Source organism: Sarcophilus harrisii, chromosome 2 (assembly GCF_902635505.1).
Source record: "Sarcophilus harrisii chromosome 2, mSarHar1.11, whole genome shotgun sequence".
NCBI lineage: Eukaryota > Metazoa > Chordata > Mammalia > Dasyuromorphia > Dasyuridae > Sarcophilus > Sarcophilus harrisii.
Genome location: NC_045427.1, coordinates 349,729,275 through 349,750,898, shown reverse-complemented (window position 1 = coordinate 349,750,898; position 21,624 = coordinate 349,729,275). Strand labels below are relative to the sequence as shown.

The 21,624-nt window shown below is 30.2% G+C and overlaps 1 protein-coding gene across 2 annotated transcripts in view; it reads left to right on the top strand.

Moving 5' to 3' along the window:
- The window catches only part of FNIP1 (folliculin interacting protein 1), a 113,802-nt gene that overhangs the window by 55,802 nt on the left and 36,376 nt on the right, over window positions 1-21,624 (top strand). For both annotated transcript variants that reach the window (XM_031953088.1, XM_031953089.1), the window contains exons 3-6: window positions 13,659-13,790; window positions 16,024-16,124; window positions 17,725-17,799; window positions 19,088-19,179. In XM_031953088.1, coding sequence (XP_031808948.1) covers window positions 13,659-13,790; window positions 16,024-16,124; window positions 17,725-17,799; window positions 19,088-19,179 — 400 coding nt within the window. The remainder of the gene's footprint in view (window positions 1-13,658; window positions 13,791-16,023; window positions 16,125-17,724; window positions 17,800-19,087; window positions 19,180-21,624) is intronic.

Below are 21,624 nucleotides of genomic sequence, written 5' to 3'. Positions count from 1 at the left end.
TTAAACAATGAAGTAATATCAATATTAAATATATGCATCCAAATTCATAAAGGAAAAGTTAAATAAATTATGGGAAGAAATAGATAGTAAAACTATACTAGTAGGAAACCTCAACTTTCCCCTCTTGGAACAAGAAAAATTCAATCATAAAAAATTTAGAAAGAAATTAAGTAGATAAATAGAATTTTAGAAAAGTTAGATATGAGAGACCTTTAGAGAAAATTGAATGGAAAGAGAAAAGAATACACCATTTCCTTAGCTGTACAGGGTATCTTCAGAAAAATTAACATTTTATGAGGGACTAAAAACCTTACAATCAAATGCAGAAAAGCAGAAATATTAAATCTGTCCTTTGCAAATCATAATATAATAATTACATCAATAAAGGGTCATGTAAACAAATTAAAAATTAATTGTAAACTTAATGAATTGACTAATATGAAGATATGTTTTGCATAACTGCACATATATAACTGAAATCAAATTATTTGCCTTCTCAATGAAGTGGGGAGACAAGGGAGGAAGGGAGACAAAATAATGAAACTGAAAAACAATTTTAATTTTAAAAAATTAAAAAAATATAGTTTGAAAATTGTTTTACATGTAGTTGGGGGAAAATATTAAATTATAAAGAAAAAAGAAACTAAATGAATTCATCTTAAAGAATGAGTGTGTCACAAAACCAATCAGAAAGTCAATAATTTAAAGAGAATGACAATAATTTAGTATGTTGAGACAACATACTAAAATTTATAAGATGTAGCCAAAGTAGTACTTATAGGAAAATTTATATCTCTAAATTTTTATATCATTAATAATAGAGAAAGAACAGATCAGTGTTTTCGACATGGAATTAAACTAACTAGAAAAGAAAAATTAAAAATCCCCAATTAAACATTAATTTGTAAAACCTGAAAATAAAAGGAGAGATTAATAAAACTGAAAATTAGAAAACTATTGTACCTAGGAGCTGGTTTTTATGTAAAAAAACACACACACACACACAAAATAAAATAGATAAACCATTGGTTAATTTGTGAATTCACCATCAAGTAAGAGGAAACTAAAACAATTATTAGAAACTATTTTGCCCCATTACATGCCAATAAATTTTACAATCTAAATGAAATGGATAGATATTTACAGAAATATACCTTGCCAGATTTACAGAGAACAAAAGAATGCTTAAAATAACCCTCTCAGGAAAAAAAAAAATTGAACAAGCCATAAATGAGCTCCCAAGGAAGAAATCCCCAGGACCAGATGGATTCACAAGTGAATTCTATAAAACATTTAAAGAACAATTGATTCCAAACACTATATAAACTATTATGAAAAATAGTCAAAGAAAGAGTTCTGCTAAATTTCATTTGAGACACAAATCTGGCGCTAATAGTTAAAACACGAAGACTAAAAAAACTACAGAAAAAGACTAAAGAAAATGACAAACCAATTTCCCTAATAAATATTGATGCAAAAATGTTTATAAAATACTAGCCAGGAGATTACAGCAACATATCACAAAAATAATACACTCTGGTGGGATTTATGCCAGGACTCCAAGATTGGTCAATATTAGGAAAACTATCAATATAATTAACCATATTAATAACCAAACTCATAAAAATCAGGATTATTTCAGCAGTTGCAGAAAAATCTTTTGATAAAATACAACACTCATTCCTTTTTAAAAAAAAAAGGCATAAATGGATCTTTCCTCAAAAGTAATATTTATCTATCTAAATTGTATCTCTCTAACATCATCAGCAAACATTATTTATAATGGGTATAAGCTAGAGGTCTTCCCAATAAGATCAGGGATAAAGCAAGGATGGCCATTATTATCACTATTATTCAATATTGTATTAGAGATACTAATTATAGCTAACTGCCTCCAGAGAAAGAACTAATATTCTGAAGACAGAAGAAAGCATTCTGTTTTTTACTTTTTTTTGCATTTTCTTCCACAAAATGACTCATGTGGAAAATATGTTTTATATGATAATACATGTATAATCTAAATCAGATTACATACCAGCTTAGGGAGAGAGGGAAGAAAGGGAGATAACTTATAATAATAAAAATATAATACTACTTAAATTAATTTACTTATTCAATACCATACCAATGAAACTGCCAAAAATATTTTTCAGAGCTAGGAGAATTAACAGTATTTATCTGGCAAAATTAATATTCAAGAATATTAAAGGATTCAATGGAAAAAAATATGAAAGGAGGATGGCCTAGCCCTATCAGATCTCAAACTGCATTACAAACCAATAATCATCAAAACAAACTGGTACTGACTAAGAAATAGAGTGGTGGACCCAGTGGAACTAATTACAGTAGTAAAATACCATAATAATTAGTGTCTGATAAATGCAAAGATCCAAACTTTTGTGGTAAGGACTCACCATTTCAGAAACATTGCTGGGAAAACTGGAAAGCAGAAACGTGGAATAGACCAATACCTTACACCACATCCAAGATAATATTCAAATGGGTATATGATTTAGACATAAAGGATGATATAAACAAATTAAAGGAGCATGCATTATCTTACTTGCCAGATCTGTAGTCAGAGAAAGAATCTATGACTAAATATGAAGTTTCCTATTATGGAAACATTATGGAAAGTAAATGGATAATTTTGATTACATTAAATTGAAAAGGTTTTGCACAGATAAAACCAGTATAGCCAAAATAAGAAGGAATGCAAAAAGCTGGGGAGGAAGAGGAAAATTTGAAGCAAGTTTTTCTGATAGAAGCTTGATTTCTCAACTATAGAGAGCTAAGTCAAATTTATAAGTTATTCCCAATGAATGAATAATGGTCAAACAATAGAAACAGGGAGTTTTCAGATAAAGTAATCAAAGCTATCTATATATTCATATGAAAAAGATTCTCTAAATAAATCACTATTGATTTAAAGAAATGTAAATTAAAACAACTCTGAGATACCAACTCACATCTGTAAGATAAGTGTTGAAACAGATGTGGGAAAATTGAGACACTAATGCACTATTGGTAGAGATGTGAATTGGTTCAGTGATTCTGAAAAACAAATTGGGACTATGATCAAGGGACTATAAAACCATGTATATCTTTTGGTCTGGCAATAAAAAAAATATATATGTACAACAACATTTTTAGCAGCTCTTTTTGGGGTGTCAGTGAATTGGAGACTGAAAGGTTGCCCATCTATTGGAAAATGGGTGAATAAATTGTAATCTATAATTGGGTTAGAATATTGTTGTGTTATAAGAAATGACAAGCTATGCATTTTGTTTTCTTTGTCAGTTTTTTTTCCTTCTTGCTCCAATCTTTCTTGTGCTGCAAGTTAACTATATAAATATCCATACATATATTGGATTTAACATATATTTTAACATATTTAACATGTATTAGATTACCTGCCATCTAGGCGAGGGGATGGGGGGAAGGAAGGGAAAATTTGAAGCAGAGGTTTTGCAAGAGTCAATGTTGAAAAATTACCCATACATATGTTTTGTAAGTAAAAAGCTTTAAATAAATGAATATTATGGATGAATGAATGAATGAAATGACAAGCTATATAGTTCCAGAAAAACTGGGGAAGACTTATATGAACTGATACAAAGTGAAGTGAGCAGAACTAGGAGAGCACTGAATACAGTAAAGCAAAATTGTTTGAGATCAACTTTGAATGACTTGGCTATTCTCAGCAATACAGTGATCCAAGTCATTGTCAAAGAATCTATGCTGCAAAACATGGTCTGCCTCCAGAGAAAAAATTGATGTCTGAATGCATATTGAAGAATCCTTTTTTTTTACTTTATTTTACTTGGTTTGGAGTTTTTCCTTTCTCTTTTGTGGTAATTTTTTATTTTCTGATCTGTGTTTTCTTTCACAACATAGCTAATATGGAAATGTTTTGTATTACTACACATGTATAATCTATATCAAATTGTTTTCCTTCTCAAGGAGGAAAAAAAGAAGAGAGGAAGAGAACTTGAAACTCAAAATTTAAAAAACAACAATAACAGCACGTTTAAAATTATTTTTATACACATTGAAAAAATGAAATATTAAAAAAAATTTAAATGCTTGTTCCTTCCATCTCTCCTCTGATTATAAGCTGTTTCCCTATCCATAGAACAACAATTTTATCAACAGTGATTCCTTACTCCAATAACTAGGATCTTTATGTTTATCAAATACTACACTACTGTTCATTTGTGTTTATGTTATATACTTATTTTGTTCCATTGGTTCATCTCTCTTGTTTCTTAACCAGTACAAAATTGTTTCAGTATGTTGTAGTACAGTTTGGACTTTGGTTCTGCTAGCCCCACTTCCTTCTTAATGGTTTTTATTATTTTCCTTTGGATTTGTATCCTCTAGATTAATTTCGTTATTTTATAGCTTTGTAAAAGTTATACTTTGTAGTTTGGTTGGTATGATACTGAATAAATAATTAGGTAATATTGTCATTGTTATTGTGTTGGTTCAGTATATTTGTGAGCAATTGATATTTTCCAATCATTTAAGTCTGCCTTTATTTGTGTAAAAAAAAAAAAAAAGGTTTTATAGTTGTATTCATATAGTTCTTGTAAGTTAATCTTGGTAGACAAATGCCCCAATTTTTTTTTATAGTTGCTTAAATAGCATTTTCTTTTCTAACTCTCCCTGCTCGGTTTTAATAGTAATATACAGAAGTGTTAATGATTTTATTTGGATTTCTATTATTTCTCTTTTCTAAAATTTTATTTATTTCAAATAAATTTTAATTGGCTCTCTAAGGTTTTCCAAGTATATCATCATATCATCTGCTAAAATTGGTTGTTTTTATTCTTCTTTGTTTATGCTTATATCCTCAATTTCTTTTTTCTTGTCTTATAACTATTGCTATTATTTTTAGCACCATATTAAATAATAGTAGTGGCAGTCCATGTCCTTAATTTACTCTTGATCTTACTGGAAAGACCTTTTTAAGTTCATTCTTACTAGAAAGACCTTTTAAGTTCATTCTCCTAACTTATAATACTATTTATTTGTAGGCTTTGCATATATATAAAACATATCATATTAAAGAAGGATCCATATATCCCTCTGATTTTTATTGTTTCACATAGAAATGGGTGTTTTGTTTAAAAAAAAAAACCGTTTTCCCACATCTATTGATATAATTACACATTTTTAAAAATTTCTATTATTCCTATGACTGATTATGTTTATAATTCTCCTATTAATAAAGCAACAGTGGATTCCTGGTAAATCCAACCTGATCATAATGTATAATTTAGTGATATGTTGATAATCTCTTTGCTAATATTTTATCTAAAATTGTTATATCAGTGTTCAGAAGAGATTGATTTATAGTTTTCTTTCTCTCTTGTGATTCTTCCAACTTAAATTATCAAGAGTATATTTGTACCATAAAGGAATTTGATAAGATCTCTTCTTAGGGTTTTTCTGCAAAAGTTTGTCTGATATTGATGGAAATTGTTCTTTGAATGTTTGATAGAATTCACGTGTAAATTCATTTATTCCCAGGATTTTTTCCTTTGAAATTTCATTCATGGTTTGTTCAATTTCTTTTTCTAAAATTATTATAATATTAATCTGTTTCTATTTTAATCTGGGTGTTTTTTATTTTGGTTATATTCATACATTTCATGTAAGTTGCCAGTTATACTGGAATCTGTTGGGCAAATAGTTTCTCAAATAAACCTTTATTTCTTCCTTGGTTATGAAGTCTCTTCATTTTTAATGTTTTTATTTTACTTTTAATCAAATTAGTTAATTGTTTGTTTTTTTATCCTCCTTCCCTCTCCCTCCCTCCCCCCCCAAAAAAAACCAGTTTCTAGTCTTAATTATTAATTTATTTTGTTTATATTACTTATTTAACTTCCACAGAGTTACAGATATAGTAAATAGCCAAGCCAAGATTCAGAATTTTTCCTCGGCCTCTAAAGTCAGCATTCTTTCTTTTGTATCATTCTTCTTTTTCATCTGACTTTTGTTATTGATTTTGATATTTTTTACTTAGAAATCACTGTTCTGATCATGCACAGACATCTGATTCTGGAATGATTCCTACAATAATAGATAATCATTACCTCTCAAAATATAATCACTTTTTTTTATGATTTTGTTTGAAGTTTGCAATTGGTGGTATTGTTGTTTTGTTTTGGCTTTTTTTTTTTTGCAGAAAATTTCATATAGGTATTGAATTTTTCTACAGTTTATTTAAAATAGTATTAGCTAGCATTTATATAGTTTGAAAGCTCTTTTATAAACATTATTCCATTTGATTCTCACATCAGCTGTAGAAGATAGATGCTATTATTATTACCCCTGTTTTACAGAGGAGGAAACTGAAGCAAATAAAGCATGTGTCTTATGGTTAGTAAGCATCTGAGGTACATTTGAACTCAGGTTTTCCTAACTCAAACTTCAATGCCTAGCTGTTAACAGTATGATAATGGCTACCTATCTATAAGGTGTATTGTCTCAATATCATCGTCTCTGATTGTTTCATTGACTTGTACTTTGAGTCCTTTATGTCAGATAATTTTCATACCTTTTCTGTTTGGTTGTTCTCTATTATTTTCCTTTATTAATAAAAGAAACGATTTGGTTGTCCAGTTAATTTCCCAGGGATCTTTAGTTTTAAAAAGATACATAACTAAAGATAAAAGCATGGAGAAATAATAGTCTGACTGGAAAAACATAACATAATACTATAAAAAGAATGTCAGGAGTGCCATAGTATGGAGGCTGATGGGAAAAGCTAAGGACAATGAAATGATGCCATTCTGTTGGCAATGGTATTGGGGAGGAAGAGGACTCAGAGACAATACTATTGCTTAAAGTAGAAAGGATGACAGAGAGACAGAATTGTTCAATTCTTACCTTATTTTTCTTTTTTCTTTCTGGGGAACTGACGTTTAGAGAGGGAAAAAAAAAAACAATAGAGATGTTTGCTAGGGGTGTGATATCCAAAATAAGGCAGGAAGTAAAGTCCTAGGAAGAAGGCACCTAGCTTTCCTTTAGTGACTTGATCCAAATGGACTAAATGATCAAGTATTTGAGTTTTATAAATTTGTACAGCTTCTGTCACTGATATTTGAAAGACCAAGAAGAAAAGAATCATAGAATCATAGACTTGGACTAGAAGAAACCTTAACATGTAAATGACAAGAAAAGTGAGATTCAGCTAGATTACTTGTCTTAAGTAGGTGTCAGGTTGGGGTTAAGATTAAGTGACTTGACCAGAGTCACATAGCTAGAAAGTGTCTGAGGCTGAATTTTAACTCAGGTCCTCCTCACTACAGGACCAGTGCTCTGTCTACTGCACCATCTAACTGCCCTCACATTTTGCTTTTCTACAAGAACTGTGAAGGACAGGAGAAAAATAAATGCCTCTACTTCTAAAAGAAAAAAAAGTGGGGCAAAGACAAAAGAATGTTCATACTATATATTTAAGATTGACTTTAATTTTTGCTTAATAAATTCTCATTGATTTTTGGAGAAATTCTAGAATCTTTTATTAGAAAGATGTCTCTGTCGACCTGTTTGTGACTTTGTATGGACACAAGGGATGGAAAGGGAGGAGTAATATACAATGAAGTTAAAAGATATGTTGTGGCCAGTTTATAAGAAGTTTTAAATGCTTTTAAAAAATTTGATGCTAGAGGCAACAAGGAATTAGAGAAATGATTTGAGTAGAGTGACAGGGTCAAGAGTTGTACTTAAGGAAAATCACTCTGATAACAGAGTAAAAGATGGACTGAAGTAGGCCAAGACTTTAGGTAGGGAACCTCATTAGGAGATCAATAATAGTCTAGACAAGAGATGAGGGCCTGAATTTATGTAGTAATAACTATATGAAGAAAGAAAGGATTGTCAGATGCGATGGAGTTAGAAACAGCGAAATTTGGCAAGTGATTGGATATGTAGGGTGGGGAGTTGAGGATAATGATGAGATTATAAACCTGGAAGATGAGAAAAATGACAGTGACTTAACAGAAATGGGAAGGTCTGAAATTTGGTTCAAGCTCGAAATTTCCTTTTTCTTCATCGTCTTATTGAAATTATCAAACTATGACAGAAAAATATTAAGCTCACCAAAAATTAATGTGTTTCTATTTGGGTCTTTAAAATTTTTAAGTTAAACTTTTTCTTTAAGAATTTAGAGACTATAAGACAGAACCAAGATGGGGAGATGGGGGAAGGAAGTAACTCAGTTGGATTCTCTCAACATTCCTCTCTAAACAACTTTAAAATAGTGCCTCAAATCAAATTATGGAGTGGCAGAATTAACAGTAAGTTGGGGTACAACTGTACAAACATTAGCTACCTCCACTTCCCATATCAAACATGGGTGAAACTTCTTACTTTGTAATAATCCAACATATAATAACATACATATCAGAAACCTCTAAAATTTTTCTTTTATTGCAAAAATATTTATTTTGGGTTTCTGTTTTTCAGGTATGCCAAATAAGATAATCTGTTTTAAGATTCAACTTTTCTCCTCCAATTCCTACTTCCTTCTTTGATTAGCCTTCACTTGTAGCACCCAAATTCAGAAAACATAATTTCATTTCTCTCAGCCCTCTTAAGCTAATTTAGTTCAGTCTATTCCTTTTTCAGGGAATTCTTTTCTCATATTTCTTCTCCCTTATTCTTTTACAGACATTTTTCTAGGTGCAACTTAAAATCCACAGAATACTTAACATTTCTTTGAAAGATGTTAATATTGTACCACCTTTATTTCCAACTTGCTTACCATTCTAGATTATCTTGTTTATTTATTTGATCAATTTGCACATTAAAATTTTTTCTCAGTTTTGGATTTCTCTTCAAGAAGGAATATAATTTTCTCTTCTTCATTGAGGAACAATTTTTTTCCATGATAAAGTAAAGTACATTTGTTTTTGCAGATTAGATGTACATGGAATATATCTCAATTTTCCTTTTTTTTTTTTTAATGAAATCTTCCACCCTTTTTCATTTCTTATCATCATTGAATAGTTTCTGTTATTTGAATTGGTATTTGATGCTTTATAAATGACTTTTTTTCTTGATCATAAAGCTTTGAAACTTGGTGGCTGCATTTTTGCTTGAGCATTTAGGGTCAGCATTCTATGAATTCTGTTAATTTTCAATTTTCACTGTGGTAAATTCTCTCCAGTAAATTTTAAGTGATTTCATGAAATTCAGATTATTTGCATTTTGACATTTTTCTGCATTGTAATTCTCAGACACTCTTGAGAACTTACTTACAGTTCTATTTCTTTGATTTGCAGGGATTAGAGATCTTTTCTAGTTTTTCTATTTTTTTTTTAATCACGGGATCTTTTTTTGTTTATTTTCCTTTATGCATTTTTTTGTTCTTCCTGAGCCAGTCTACTCCTTAGAGAATCCATTATTTCCCTGAGATTTTTCCGTCTTTTCAACTTTGTCAATTCTTGTTTTCCAATTTTTATTTCAATGACTTTACTTCTACTATGAGAGGTTCTATACTTTCTATTATACCTTCTTTGTTCTTAGACCATTCTGTAGGTTGTTTGACACATTTTTTTCTCTAGAGTTAAAATTGTTTGAATTTTTGTTCACTTTTCACCTCATAATATTTACTAATTATTTTGGAGATTTTTTTAATGCTTATTACTTTATTTTTTTGTTATAGTCTCAGGAATCTTTCCCCTGTTTTATTTGGTGTATCCATCATTATTTTTAAGTGTGGTACATGAGAGCTAAGATTAGGAACAGTCAATTTCTCTTTGATTTTGCCCAAAGTCATCTCAGAAATCTTTATTAAAACAATGTACTTACAGGCAGACTGAAAATTCATTTTAGAATAAAAAATAATAATAATACAAAGTAGTGAAATCTTTAAAGAGCACAGTTTTCAAAAGTCTAAGATGAACCCTTTTTTTGGGGGGGGGGGTGTGAAAACAACAAAAATATTTGTTGTTTTTGAGTGTAGTACTTGTCATAAACATATCCGCTTTTAAAAATGGAAGCCAAAGTTCAAATTAAAGTCAACAAAAATGAGACCTTTATGGTAAATTTGTTCCAATTGATAGTGAAAGCAACTAGGGATTATTTATCATGGTGTGCAAAGATCAAATGTCAATTGATACATGTTAAATCATGTTTCAAGTGTCATTTGTTATTGTCACCATCAATCAAATACATTCATAATACAGAAAAATTATGCCATTGCCCTGCTTATTAAATTTCAGATGTGAAATATATAAATCTAAAGTTGACCTTTGTGTGAAAATTAAATGTACCATGGTATCATTCTTCATTCATTTCTGCCTTCAAAAATAAGCAGCTTTTAAAAATTTGAAATAACTTGAAATATTCAACCATTAAATTCAAAATTTTATCTAATCTTTAAAATAACATCCCTTTTGAAGAGATAATACACTAGAGCAATTTTAGAAGCTTAAATCAGTAAAAAGCAAAAATTCAGAAAATACAGAGTATGGTACTTATTAATAGAATTTTTAAGTGTAGTAACTGATATAAAACAGCTTTTTGCTTTTGCTTTGTTATGAGTGCTTTAGCTGCAGATAACATGAAGTTTAGTAAGTTGAAACAACATCTTAAAAATGTATATGACAGTGCATTAGCAAGACAGAATATTTTTGGGAAAAAAAATAGATAGTAATAGTAAGTATCAATTTTTAAAGCCATGACTTTGACATGAAAAGGTTTGCTCATATTGTATAGAGTTGCTTAGAGAATTGCTAAATATAAAAAGCCATCTTTAGTAGGAAAAAGAGATATTGGCCACTACTGATATGATCAAAACAGCCATGAAATTAAAAAATACTTGCTCCTTGGAAGGAAACTATAGTAAATCTGGAAAGTATGTTAAAATCAGAGACATCACCCTAATGAAAAAAGTCCACATAGTCAAAGCTATGGATTTTCTAGTAACAACATATGGCTGTGGGAATTGAGGAAAAATAAAAAATAATAATAATAAATAAAATAATAAAAAATAAGGAAAGCTTAGTGCTGCTAAATTTACATTCTTGAATTGTGACACTGGAGAAGACTTTTGAGAGATTCTTGGATAGAAAGGAAATTAAATCAGTCATTTCTTAAAAACATAATTCATTTAAAGAAAATTTCACTAGATCAAATACTGAAGCTTAAATACTTTGACCTCATAATGAAAAGGTAGAATTCATTGGAAAACACCCTGATGTTGGGAAAGATTAAAAGGAAAAGGAAAAGAGGATGGCAAAAAATGAGATGGGTAGTATTATGGAAACAATATCATAGTTATATGACTATGAATTGAATAGACTGAAAAATAGTGGAAGGGGGGGGGAGCAGTGGATAGAACATTGACCTGGGAATCAGCAGGCCCTAAGACACTTAACTATGTGACCCTGGAGAAGTGATTTAATCCCAAGTGCCTTGCAGCAATCAATCAATAAGTAAATGAATGAATGAATATAAAAATAAAATAATAATAAAAAAGTCAGGCCAAGCTTGCTATGTATGGTCCATGTGATCATGAAGAGTCAGGCATGACTTGAACTACTGGAAAACATTAACAGCATAAGCAATGCTTGGAGAATTTTATGCAAAGTTGCTTTAATTGGCTCTACTTACACATGATAAGTGGGAAGGGGAATTGTCTGTGTAGCTTAAGACATTTCAGAAACAAAAGTTTTCCCATTTCATTTTGTTGGTAGGTGAAGCAGTAGTTGTGGGTAAACATGGTACATGGTCAATTGATTTCAAATGTATAATGTACTATTGAAACTAGTAGAAAGAAAGATATTTTACATTGAGGTAATGCCACATCAAAAGGACTTTTCTTATTTTATTTTATTTTTTTTATTATAGCTTTTTATTTATAAGACATATGCATGGGTAATTTTTCAGCATTGACAATTCCAAAACCTATCAAAAGGACTTTTCAATGAGCATTATATAATATGGAAGAGTTATACTGAACCTTATTAATAGACCACTCAATATCAGTGTATATAAGTAGCAGGTATATAAGAACTAGTTTAAAATGTGTCTTCTCATGCAACTTGGGCACATTGCATTCTTTATTTGAATCAAGAAATGTAAGAAATGTGTTTAGTTGTTTACTTGTTTTTCAGTAGTGTCTAATTCTTTGTGATCCTATTTGGAATTTTCTTGGCAAAGATACTGAAGTAGTTTGCCATTTCCTTCTCTGGCTCATTTTACAGATGAGCAACGAAAGCAAACCAGGTTAAATGACTTTCACGGGCCACACAGTTGTTAAGTGTCAGAGACAGACAGACAGACAGAGATATAGCTCGCTAGCTAGCTAGATAGATAAATAAATAGCAAGCATCAAGCAGAAGTAGGATAATGAAATCTTTTTGGATTTTAATGTTAATTTATTTTATTGTAAGTAATAATTGTTTTATTGTTTTGTTCATTATTTTTTCACTTATGTCCAACTCTTCCTGATCCCATTTTGGGTTTTCTTGGCAGAAATACTGGAGTAGTTTGTCATTTCTTTTTCCAGCTGATTTTAAAGATGAGGAAACTGGAGCAGAAAGAATTAATCAACTTGCCAAGGATTATACAATTAATGACTAAGACAAAATTTGACTCCTAGAAAATGAGTTTTCCTGATTCCAGGCCTGGCACTCTATCCTTTGCATCACCTGGGTACCCAATATAAGAATTATGAATGAACAACTTTATTCAATTTTTTTTTTGTTACAAGAGTAAACCAACTTTATAAACAGCTCCTTTTAAAGGAAGTTACTACAAATAACATTGTGGATATAACTGGCAACTTCCTTTTTAAATTACAAAATAGATTTACTTGCTAAAATATTTGAAAGAGTGTTTGAGCTAAAAAAAAATTTTGACAATTTGATGGTAATATAGGTGAAACAAATTTATTTCATAGCTATTTTCTCTTGATATTTGTGTGTGTCTATTAAGAGGACAATTTTGTACCTATCGTAAAGATCAAATGAGATAACATTTGAAATGAGATTTGCAAACTTTAAAGTACTATGTAAATAGTATCTGTTATTTATAACATCTTCATTGGATGGAATTTTCTTTATAATTAATATAAAGAAAAATATTGAGAGTTTGATAGTAATTCTTAATAGTAGTGCTGAAAAACATGCCTGTCATATATTTATATTTTTTAGTTTTATGTATTATAAATTTAAGTTATCCAGCATTTTATCAGTTAAATATTTACATGATAGGTTGTTTTTCTTACATATTTAAGATTTGCATTTTAGTTAGAAGAGTAATAAATTCTTAATTTTGCATGAATAAAATAAATTACTTGCACAAATTGTTTTATGAAAAGTATGGAGTCACTTATAATTTTTTATAAAGAATAAATGAGAATGTTCTAGCTGTGTGGCCCTGGGCAAGTCACTTAAACCCAATTGCCTCAGCAAAAAGAGAGAGAGAGAGAGAGAATATAAAAGGCGAGATTTAAATCCCCCAGATTTAAAAATAATTGAATTTGTAGTATCTTGGCAGGTTATACAAAGTATCATTTTCTCAGAAATATAATTTTAAGCAAAAACATGTATATTTTACAAGTATCTAATATGAATTTTGCACAACTTCATGAATTTTATGGTGCAGATAACTGTAATGGTAATAATGTATTTCAGAAACTTTGCAGTGATGCTCAAGTAAAAGTCTTTGGAAAATGCTGCCAGTTGAAACCTGGAGGAGACAGTTCTTCTTCCCTGGATAGTTCTATCAATTCTTCAGATACAAAAGAGCAGTGTCCTAAATATCAGGTGAGAACACTCTGCCCTATCCTCATTTTACTCTGTTGTCATATTATTGGGTTACCAGGATATTTCGTTCTTTAAAACATCTTTTAATTATTGAAGTTTTAATTATTTGATTATTGAGCTCTCAGCTAAGGAAACTTCCTTCAACAATGCAGATTATCATCTCCTCTGCAACTTAAAATCTTAAAGAGTTTTCTAGAGTTTTGAGAGAGTAAAGGACTTAAATAGGTTACACAGCCTGTATGTTTCGAAGGTAGGATTCAAATCTAGGCCTTCCTGGCTGTGTACAAGGCCAGTATTCCATCCTCTGTTCTATACTGCCTCTGTATTGAAATGTGATGATCTATAAAATTGTAATGTGTTTCAGTTGTATCAGTAAAATAAAGTTTCTTAATTTCCTAACATAAATGCAAAAAAAGACAAGTTGTATTTCTATACATGAAAAATATATTGAAATTCATTTTAATATGTGCTGCTATGTAGAGGCTATGAATATATTGATAAGTTTTTTCCCCCAGAAGTTGTCAGAAAAATGACCAAAGGATATGAACAATTTATCAAAAACAAAGAATGAAAGAAAAGAAGGAAGAAAGAAAAAAGGAAAGAAACAAACTCATATTTTAAGTTTTTTAACAATACTCAGCTTAATCATGTGAGCTACTTCTTCATAATCATCAAACTTGAAAAAATAAAGTGAAAAAAATGTTAGTGAGATTGCAGTAAAGTAGGTATATTCATTCATTATTGATAAAATCACAAATTGTTGGAATTCCTATAGTAATTAGAATATATTATTTTTAATCCCATAATCATACCCTTTGATTCAATAATGCCACTGTTGATAAAAATATCTTGTGAGTATTAGAAAGAAGAAAGCTATCTTTTAAAGAGATTTATGGCAGTGTTATTTATAAATTCATACATGCTAGGAACAACTTTTAAAAATGAAGAACAGTAGGCAAATTAGTAATAAGTGTGGTATATTAGTGACAGGATTATCTTCAATTTTTGTACAAGTAATATAAAAAAATCTTGAAAGAATTTAATAAAACAAAGGGAGGGAGTAAGCAGAGCCTGAAAAAGAATATACATTGAACACAATTGTAAAATAATGTATTAAAGCTCTTTGCAAATTTTAAAGTCCTATATAAGTGAAAGTAAATATTCATTTTTATTATTTCTAATATTTTATTATTATCATAAACCAGTAAGTCCATAGTAACAAATGGATAAAGAAGAAATATTATGAGGACTCAGTTGAATTGAATAAGTAATTACTATCAATTTGTATATTGAAATTCTTTTACCAAGCTAAAAGAGTTGCAAAGTAAATTCATTTGGCTTTATTGATGCTAAATGTATAACATCATCAGAAAGAGGGAAGTAATTTATTTCATCTCATATTGAATTAGAGAATGCTATTTGAAACTTGGAAACACAAAAAAATTGTATAGGTACAGATACAGGGATAGGGTGGGCTGGGAACAAGTTATATAGATTTGGTGATAGACATTAGAACTTGTTGTTTTCAAGATGTGGGAACGCCGTTCTCATGTACTTCTTAATAATTCTCATAAATCCAAAAGCAGAAAGTGTTTGGTTGTTGTTTTTTTTTTTTTTAAATACAATTGTTTTGACTAAGCTTAACTCTTTTTACATTTTAGCTTTTGCCTTTCCTTTTAAAAGTGTTAAATATTATTATGCCAGTGTAATAGGAGCCATGGAGTGTATGCAGAGCTGTCCTGTATGCTTCTGGCTAGCCAATTCCCCTAGAAACCACTGATTTGGTGGATCTTTAGAAGAGATTATCTTGCCCTTCATCCCTCTTTTCTCTTCCCGATTGCAAATCATGTAGATTAATCAAGTTTCTTCCATGAGGAATTAGGGTGGGGCTAGCAGCAAGGCAGTTGTCCACATATGGTAGTCATGTAGCAGGAAGTTCAGTGTCCCTCTGCTTTCCCTCTACAGTCTTTCCCATAGTTCTGACAGGATAGCTGGAAAGAAAAGCCAATGACCAAGGGTGGATCATTCCCTTTAAATATCCACTGAGTCAGCAGCTCTTCCTGCTTAACATTGCTTTGTCATCCCTAGAGAATCCTTTAGCACTATGGCCTGCCCAGAGCAGGAAAGTCAACTCTGTACATGCTCAATGATCCCAGTTACACTGATGTGAGTATTTTAATAGTCACATAAATATTCTTTTTTTAAAAAAAATACTTTTTTTTTGCTTTTTTAGGGTTCTCGGTGTTCTTCTGATGCCAATATGCTTGGAGAGATGATGTTTGGCTCAGTGGCCATGAGTTATAAGGGTTCTACCCTAAAAATTCATCAAATTCGGTAAGACTACATCAAATTTTACTTGTCTTTAGGGAAATATAAATAATTTATATGATTACTAGTAATAGACTATTTCAGGCACTTTGGAACTAGGTTGTTATTAATCTTCAGAAATCTTTGTTTAGCTTTATTTGGGGTTGATTCTTTGCTTTCAGTGGCAGAAGCTCTGAACCTACCAATTTAGAAAGACTTTAAGTTCAAGTATGATCCTAGTTTACAGCCTGTGCCTGTTATCTTAGGTTCAGCTTTACTGAATTTAGAGAAGCTTAGCAGCAGTACTTTGGCCACTGGGTGACAAATTATTTAGCCAAGCAACTAATGTAACCAATAAAAATACAAAAGGAATTTCTGCCCATTATAGCCACTTCTATAATGGCAGAGTGAATAAATTAGCCAAAGAATATTAAGAGTCACTGGTTTTTAGAATATCTACAAATAATGTATGTTATAGTATTGCTATTTTAAATGTAATTTTTTTTTTGTCCAGTAATTTCACGTAGTATTGGAGGAGTTAGGCTCGATCAGTATTTCTATCCATGTTCTTACCTTTATCACCTCTCATCTGGATTTTTATAATAGCCTACTATTTCCTTGACTCTCATCTTTCTTCCTACAATCTATTCTTCACTCATCTGCCAAAATTTTTCTTAAGCGGGTCTGACCTGTTCAGAAACCTTCAGTAGCTCCCTGTTAACTCTAAAATAACATGCAGACTAATTTGTATGCCTTTTAAGGCCAATCATAACCTAACCAGACTGCCTTTCTAGATCTGTTTCACTTTACTCTCATTATCTTGATCCAAACTCTATATTTTCTTCTGTGCTTTTAAACAGTAAACTCCCATGTGGAATACTCTTTCTCTTCATTTCTACACTTATGAATCTGTATCTTCCTTCAAAATCAGTTCAAGTTTCTATTTCCTTTATTGAAAGTTTTTTCTGCTTCCTGGCCCAGTCACAACTAATAGTTCTAGACCACTTCATTTAAATTGCTCCTCTGCCTCATTATTTCCTGCTATATATTATAATATACTTGTACATTTTTTATAACTTCTATTCAGTAAAATATGACATACCTGTTTTTCTTTTTTATACCCAGGTCCCATCATAATGTCTTGCACATAGTTCATACTTAGTAAATGTTTTTTGTTGATGGTGGTGATGATGGTTGATATCACACGGAATATTAAAATAATCATTTTAAAGCTAAATTTTATAATCCAGTGAAGATATTTTTTTTTCCATTTCGTTTATTCCATTTTACAGACTAGGACCATTAGAGAGATTAGAAGATTTACCTAGTAAAATGTTAGAGGTAAGATTTAAGTCTAGGTATCTCCTGATTCAAGGTCTAAGCTTATTTCTGCTATCTTGAGCTTCTTTATAAAGACTTAGATTAGAAGGTGTCTTAATTTGCCAAGGAATTCTCCTCTGGTGAATGTAGACAAAGATTACATAGATTGAGTATAACCAGTAGTGATTTGTATTTGTGGAGGAATAATTGATTTCATCACATTTGTCAATATGGAGTAAGCATAATCAGATATCTGATACTGTTATAGTTTGCCTTTGGTACTTATTTTCTCTTTTTTTCCTCATAGTTCTCCTCCCCAGCTTATGCTTAGCAAAGTTTTTACTGCACGTACTGGAAGTAGCATCTACGGAAGTCTAAACACGTGAGTATATATAGATTCAGTAAGAAACCAAGATGAAGAATGTAAGAAATGATCTGAGATATCTACAGAACCAGGAATGAGTATTAACAATATTATTCAGAATCAGCAATATTTAGTCAGATTTCTTTGTTTTTTTCCTATATGTACTTGAAGAGAAATTAAGGTAATAAAGACCAGATTTTCTCTAGTTGAGTCTCGTTGGGGCAAAAGATGTTGGTTATGTCTTCCTGACTTAGTGAAAGGAAAATCTGGAAGTATACAAAATATACATTATTGAAATATATGTTTATTGCTATACATGCCACATGTACAAAGATAAACAGATCAGGACTAAGCTCATGATTCGAGTCTGTGAAGTTGGAACTCTGGGGTCATCTGGTATGATACCCATGGTTGATAAATGAAGAAGATGAGTTTCAGAGGTAAAGTTACTTGCCCTGTGTCACACAGGTGGTAAGTAGCCAGGCTCAGATTCAAATTCAGATTTTCTAGCTTCATATTCATTAAATTCATGCTAATTACTCTCACATGCCAAATTCATTTTTTGTGTTTTACTTTGCCATATTACTATTATCAGTATTGGCTTCTATGTGTGTTCCCCTTCCACCTTTAAGCTTTTTTCTACTATTGACCTTCACTACCCCAGTATTGAGGACTTGAGTGTTAATTTTAAAAGCCTTTATTTTCAGATTTTGTGTTCCTTAGTCCAAGTTCAAGATAACTATATAGCTATATCTTTTAGGTGAAGGAAAAGACAAAAGAGTCCTTTAATATTTATTTTTCATAACTAAAGGACAAAATTTCTCATACCATAAGGTTTTTTTAAGTAGAAATTGTTGAGGTCCTTCTGATAATTACTTAGTAAATCGAAGTAGAAATGAGTGAACTAAAGTTAAATGATTTGATGTTTGGCTCGATGTTGAAATTTTCTTTCCTGAGAATGACCTTCAAAAGCCTTAGCAGAAAGGAAGGAATAGGAAATTAGCTCAAATAAGAACTTCAACCATATGAAGTATTTTTTGGCCAATATCCCAGTGATTTAGTTTTGAAGAGTTTTTAAGACAGGAAGATTAGGCAGATTTTAAAGACCGATTTTAGACAGATTTTCATCTTCATTTCTTGCCTAATGATTAGAAAACATTTCAAAACCATTTTTTATTGTGATTGTTCCTTGGATTTATGAGGATGTTGACTCTTTTCTCCCTAATTGAAGAGTAACGTATCTGTAATGTGTTTTGAAATTTTTCTTAAGAGAATAAAGTTGATCAACTTATTTCCCTCTCCTCAGGCTCCAAGACAGTCTTGAATTCATTAATCAGGACAATAATACATTAAAGGCAGATAATAATACGATTATCAATGGGCTTCTTGGAAACATAGGTAACTAATTTCTTTGTATTATTTGTAGATTCTTTAATCTTTTTGACAAAAGTAGTTCTGAAGTAATTCTAAATTATAACAGTTGTATTATAAAATAGAATGCTTCCAAATGTTAAAAATACTTTTCAGTATAACAGTGTACAGCATTGTTATCCTTTCTATGTTGGAAAATTAAATACTTAATTGATATTTTTTTCTCAAGTGTTTAAAAAAATAGCATATAACATTGTGTACTTATTAAAATGTACTTTACTACAGGCATATAGGCAAAATATCTTAAAGGACTTAATTCTTTCATGATTTCCTAAACAAATAACTATCTCTTACTCATTTCCACTAAAAGTGACTAAATTACTGAAAGACATAAAAATAATTGTCCAATAATAGCATTAATAATGGTAATTATAGTAATAACAATAGCATTTATATAGTGCTTTAAAATTTGCAAAGTGCTTTTACAAATATTTCTCTATCCTCACAAACCCCCTTGGTAGGTAGGTGCTATTATCCCCATTTTAAAGATGATAAATAGACTTAAAAGAAATTAAGTGACTTGTTCAGAGTCACATAGCTTATAAGCAGTTTGAAACTGGATTTGAACTCAGGTTTTCCTGACTGCAAATTTCTGCATCCTATCTACTGTATCTTTCCATATTAATGGATGGTTGATATAGATGGTTTGATATATGAAAAATCCATTTTCATGTTACTAAAAAAAAATTCTTAGTAATACCAAATACACTTTGTTTTGTTTTTGTTACCCTGGCTCTTTTTTGTTAAATATTTCTCTAAGTAATAACAGCATAACTTCTTTTGTGGGACATTTTATTTAATTTGAAAATAATTTCAATTATGCTTGGTGCTCATTGCAGTTCTAGTATTTTTAAGAGCACTATTGCTGCGAGGAATATAAAACCAGAAGAATGTGAATAAATACTTTTCTGATTTTTCTATTTGAAAATATTTCATTTTAAAAAATTACATTGTACTAAAAGAATAGAATTATATATTTTGCCTAATTTTCCTAAGTAGAACAGTACATTTTTTCCTCAATTCCCTAACTTTTCAACATTATTTACTTAATATAACTTTATAAAAATTAGAATTTGCTCTTTTAATTTAGCAGTTACTTTATGATGAAACAGATTTTACTTTTGAACTTAATGGGTTTTTATTAAGTAAAATGAATATTAATAATGAGAGCTTTTATGTGTATAATCCATTCAGATTTTCCAAAATGTTTTGCATATATTATCTTATCATAATAACTTTTTGAGGCAGGTGATGTTAATATTCCTATTCTATAGATGACAAAGCTGAGTCTTAGTAAACTTTTGTAATTTGTCCAAAGTCACACAGCTAGTAAATATCTGAGGGTGGATTTGAAAAAGAGTCTTCTGATTTCTAGAGAATTTTATACCTTTGAAAACTGAAGGATTCATTAATTTCCATCTGTACAGTTTACTTTGCACAGAATTCTTCTTGATGTAAAAATACTATTTATCCATTTAGCACTACATTCAACAACAGTGTTTCCAAAAAAGGAATGTATTTCTTCTTTTACTATAGTTTGTTTCTTGTTGAAAGTATGTCATTGAAATATTTTGCTGGAAACATAAAAATAACATCTCAGAAGAGGAGCAATTTTCTAACCATTACAATGGTGATTTTGGACTTCTTTAGCAAAGCATTTTTAATGTCCATTTGAAAACAAAGGAAATAGTTCTTCAATGTAGAGTAAATTCAGAGTTCTTTAACAAATTAAAAAAAAAAAACACCACCACCAAAACCCTGTAGATTATATTATGATTTTAATTTGAAAATTTGTGGAGATTTTTCCTTATTCTTTACAGTTTTCTTGGAGTACACTAAAATCAATTTATTAAATTACTCCACAGAATGTGGAAGAAAGTTTTGTCAAACCCCATTCTAAGGTTGGAGTGATTTTTTAAAAAACATTTTTTTTTTTAATTTTAAATTTAAATACAAAATAGGGGGGGAAATCACCATATGTACAGCAGCACATAAGAAAGAAGTAAAAATATAAAGCAATAAATTTCCATTTCAAGAAAGCCTATATAATAAATACTATACATTATGTTCAGAGCTGTATTTTTTTTCTTTGTTTCCTACTAGATTTTCTTTTGTTCTCTACTGTGAACTTTTACTTTATTTTTTTCCCTCCATTTCCCCCCCAAGAAGCATGGATATACACTCACTCTCTCTCTCTCTCTCTCTCTCTCTCTCTCTCTCTCTCTCTCTCTCTCTTTCTCTCTCTCATGCATTCATGCCCACTCATACATAGATAACTATAATCACATACACACATATATACATTCATATAAATAAAAATCTATGTAAAACTTTGTGTGTTTATCTGTCATCTGTTTCTCTGAACATAGATAACATCTTCCTTTATTAGTTCAAGTCTTTCCTTATTTTTTT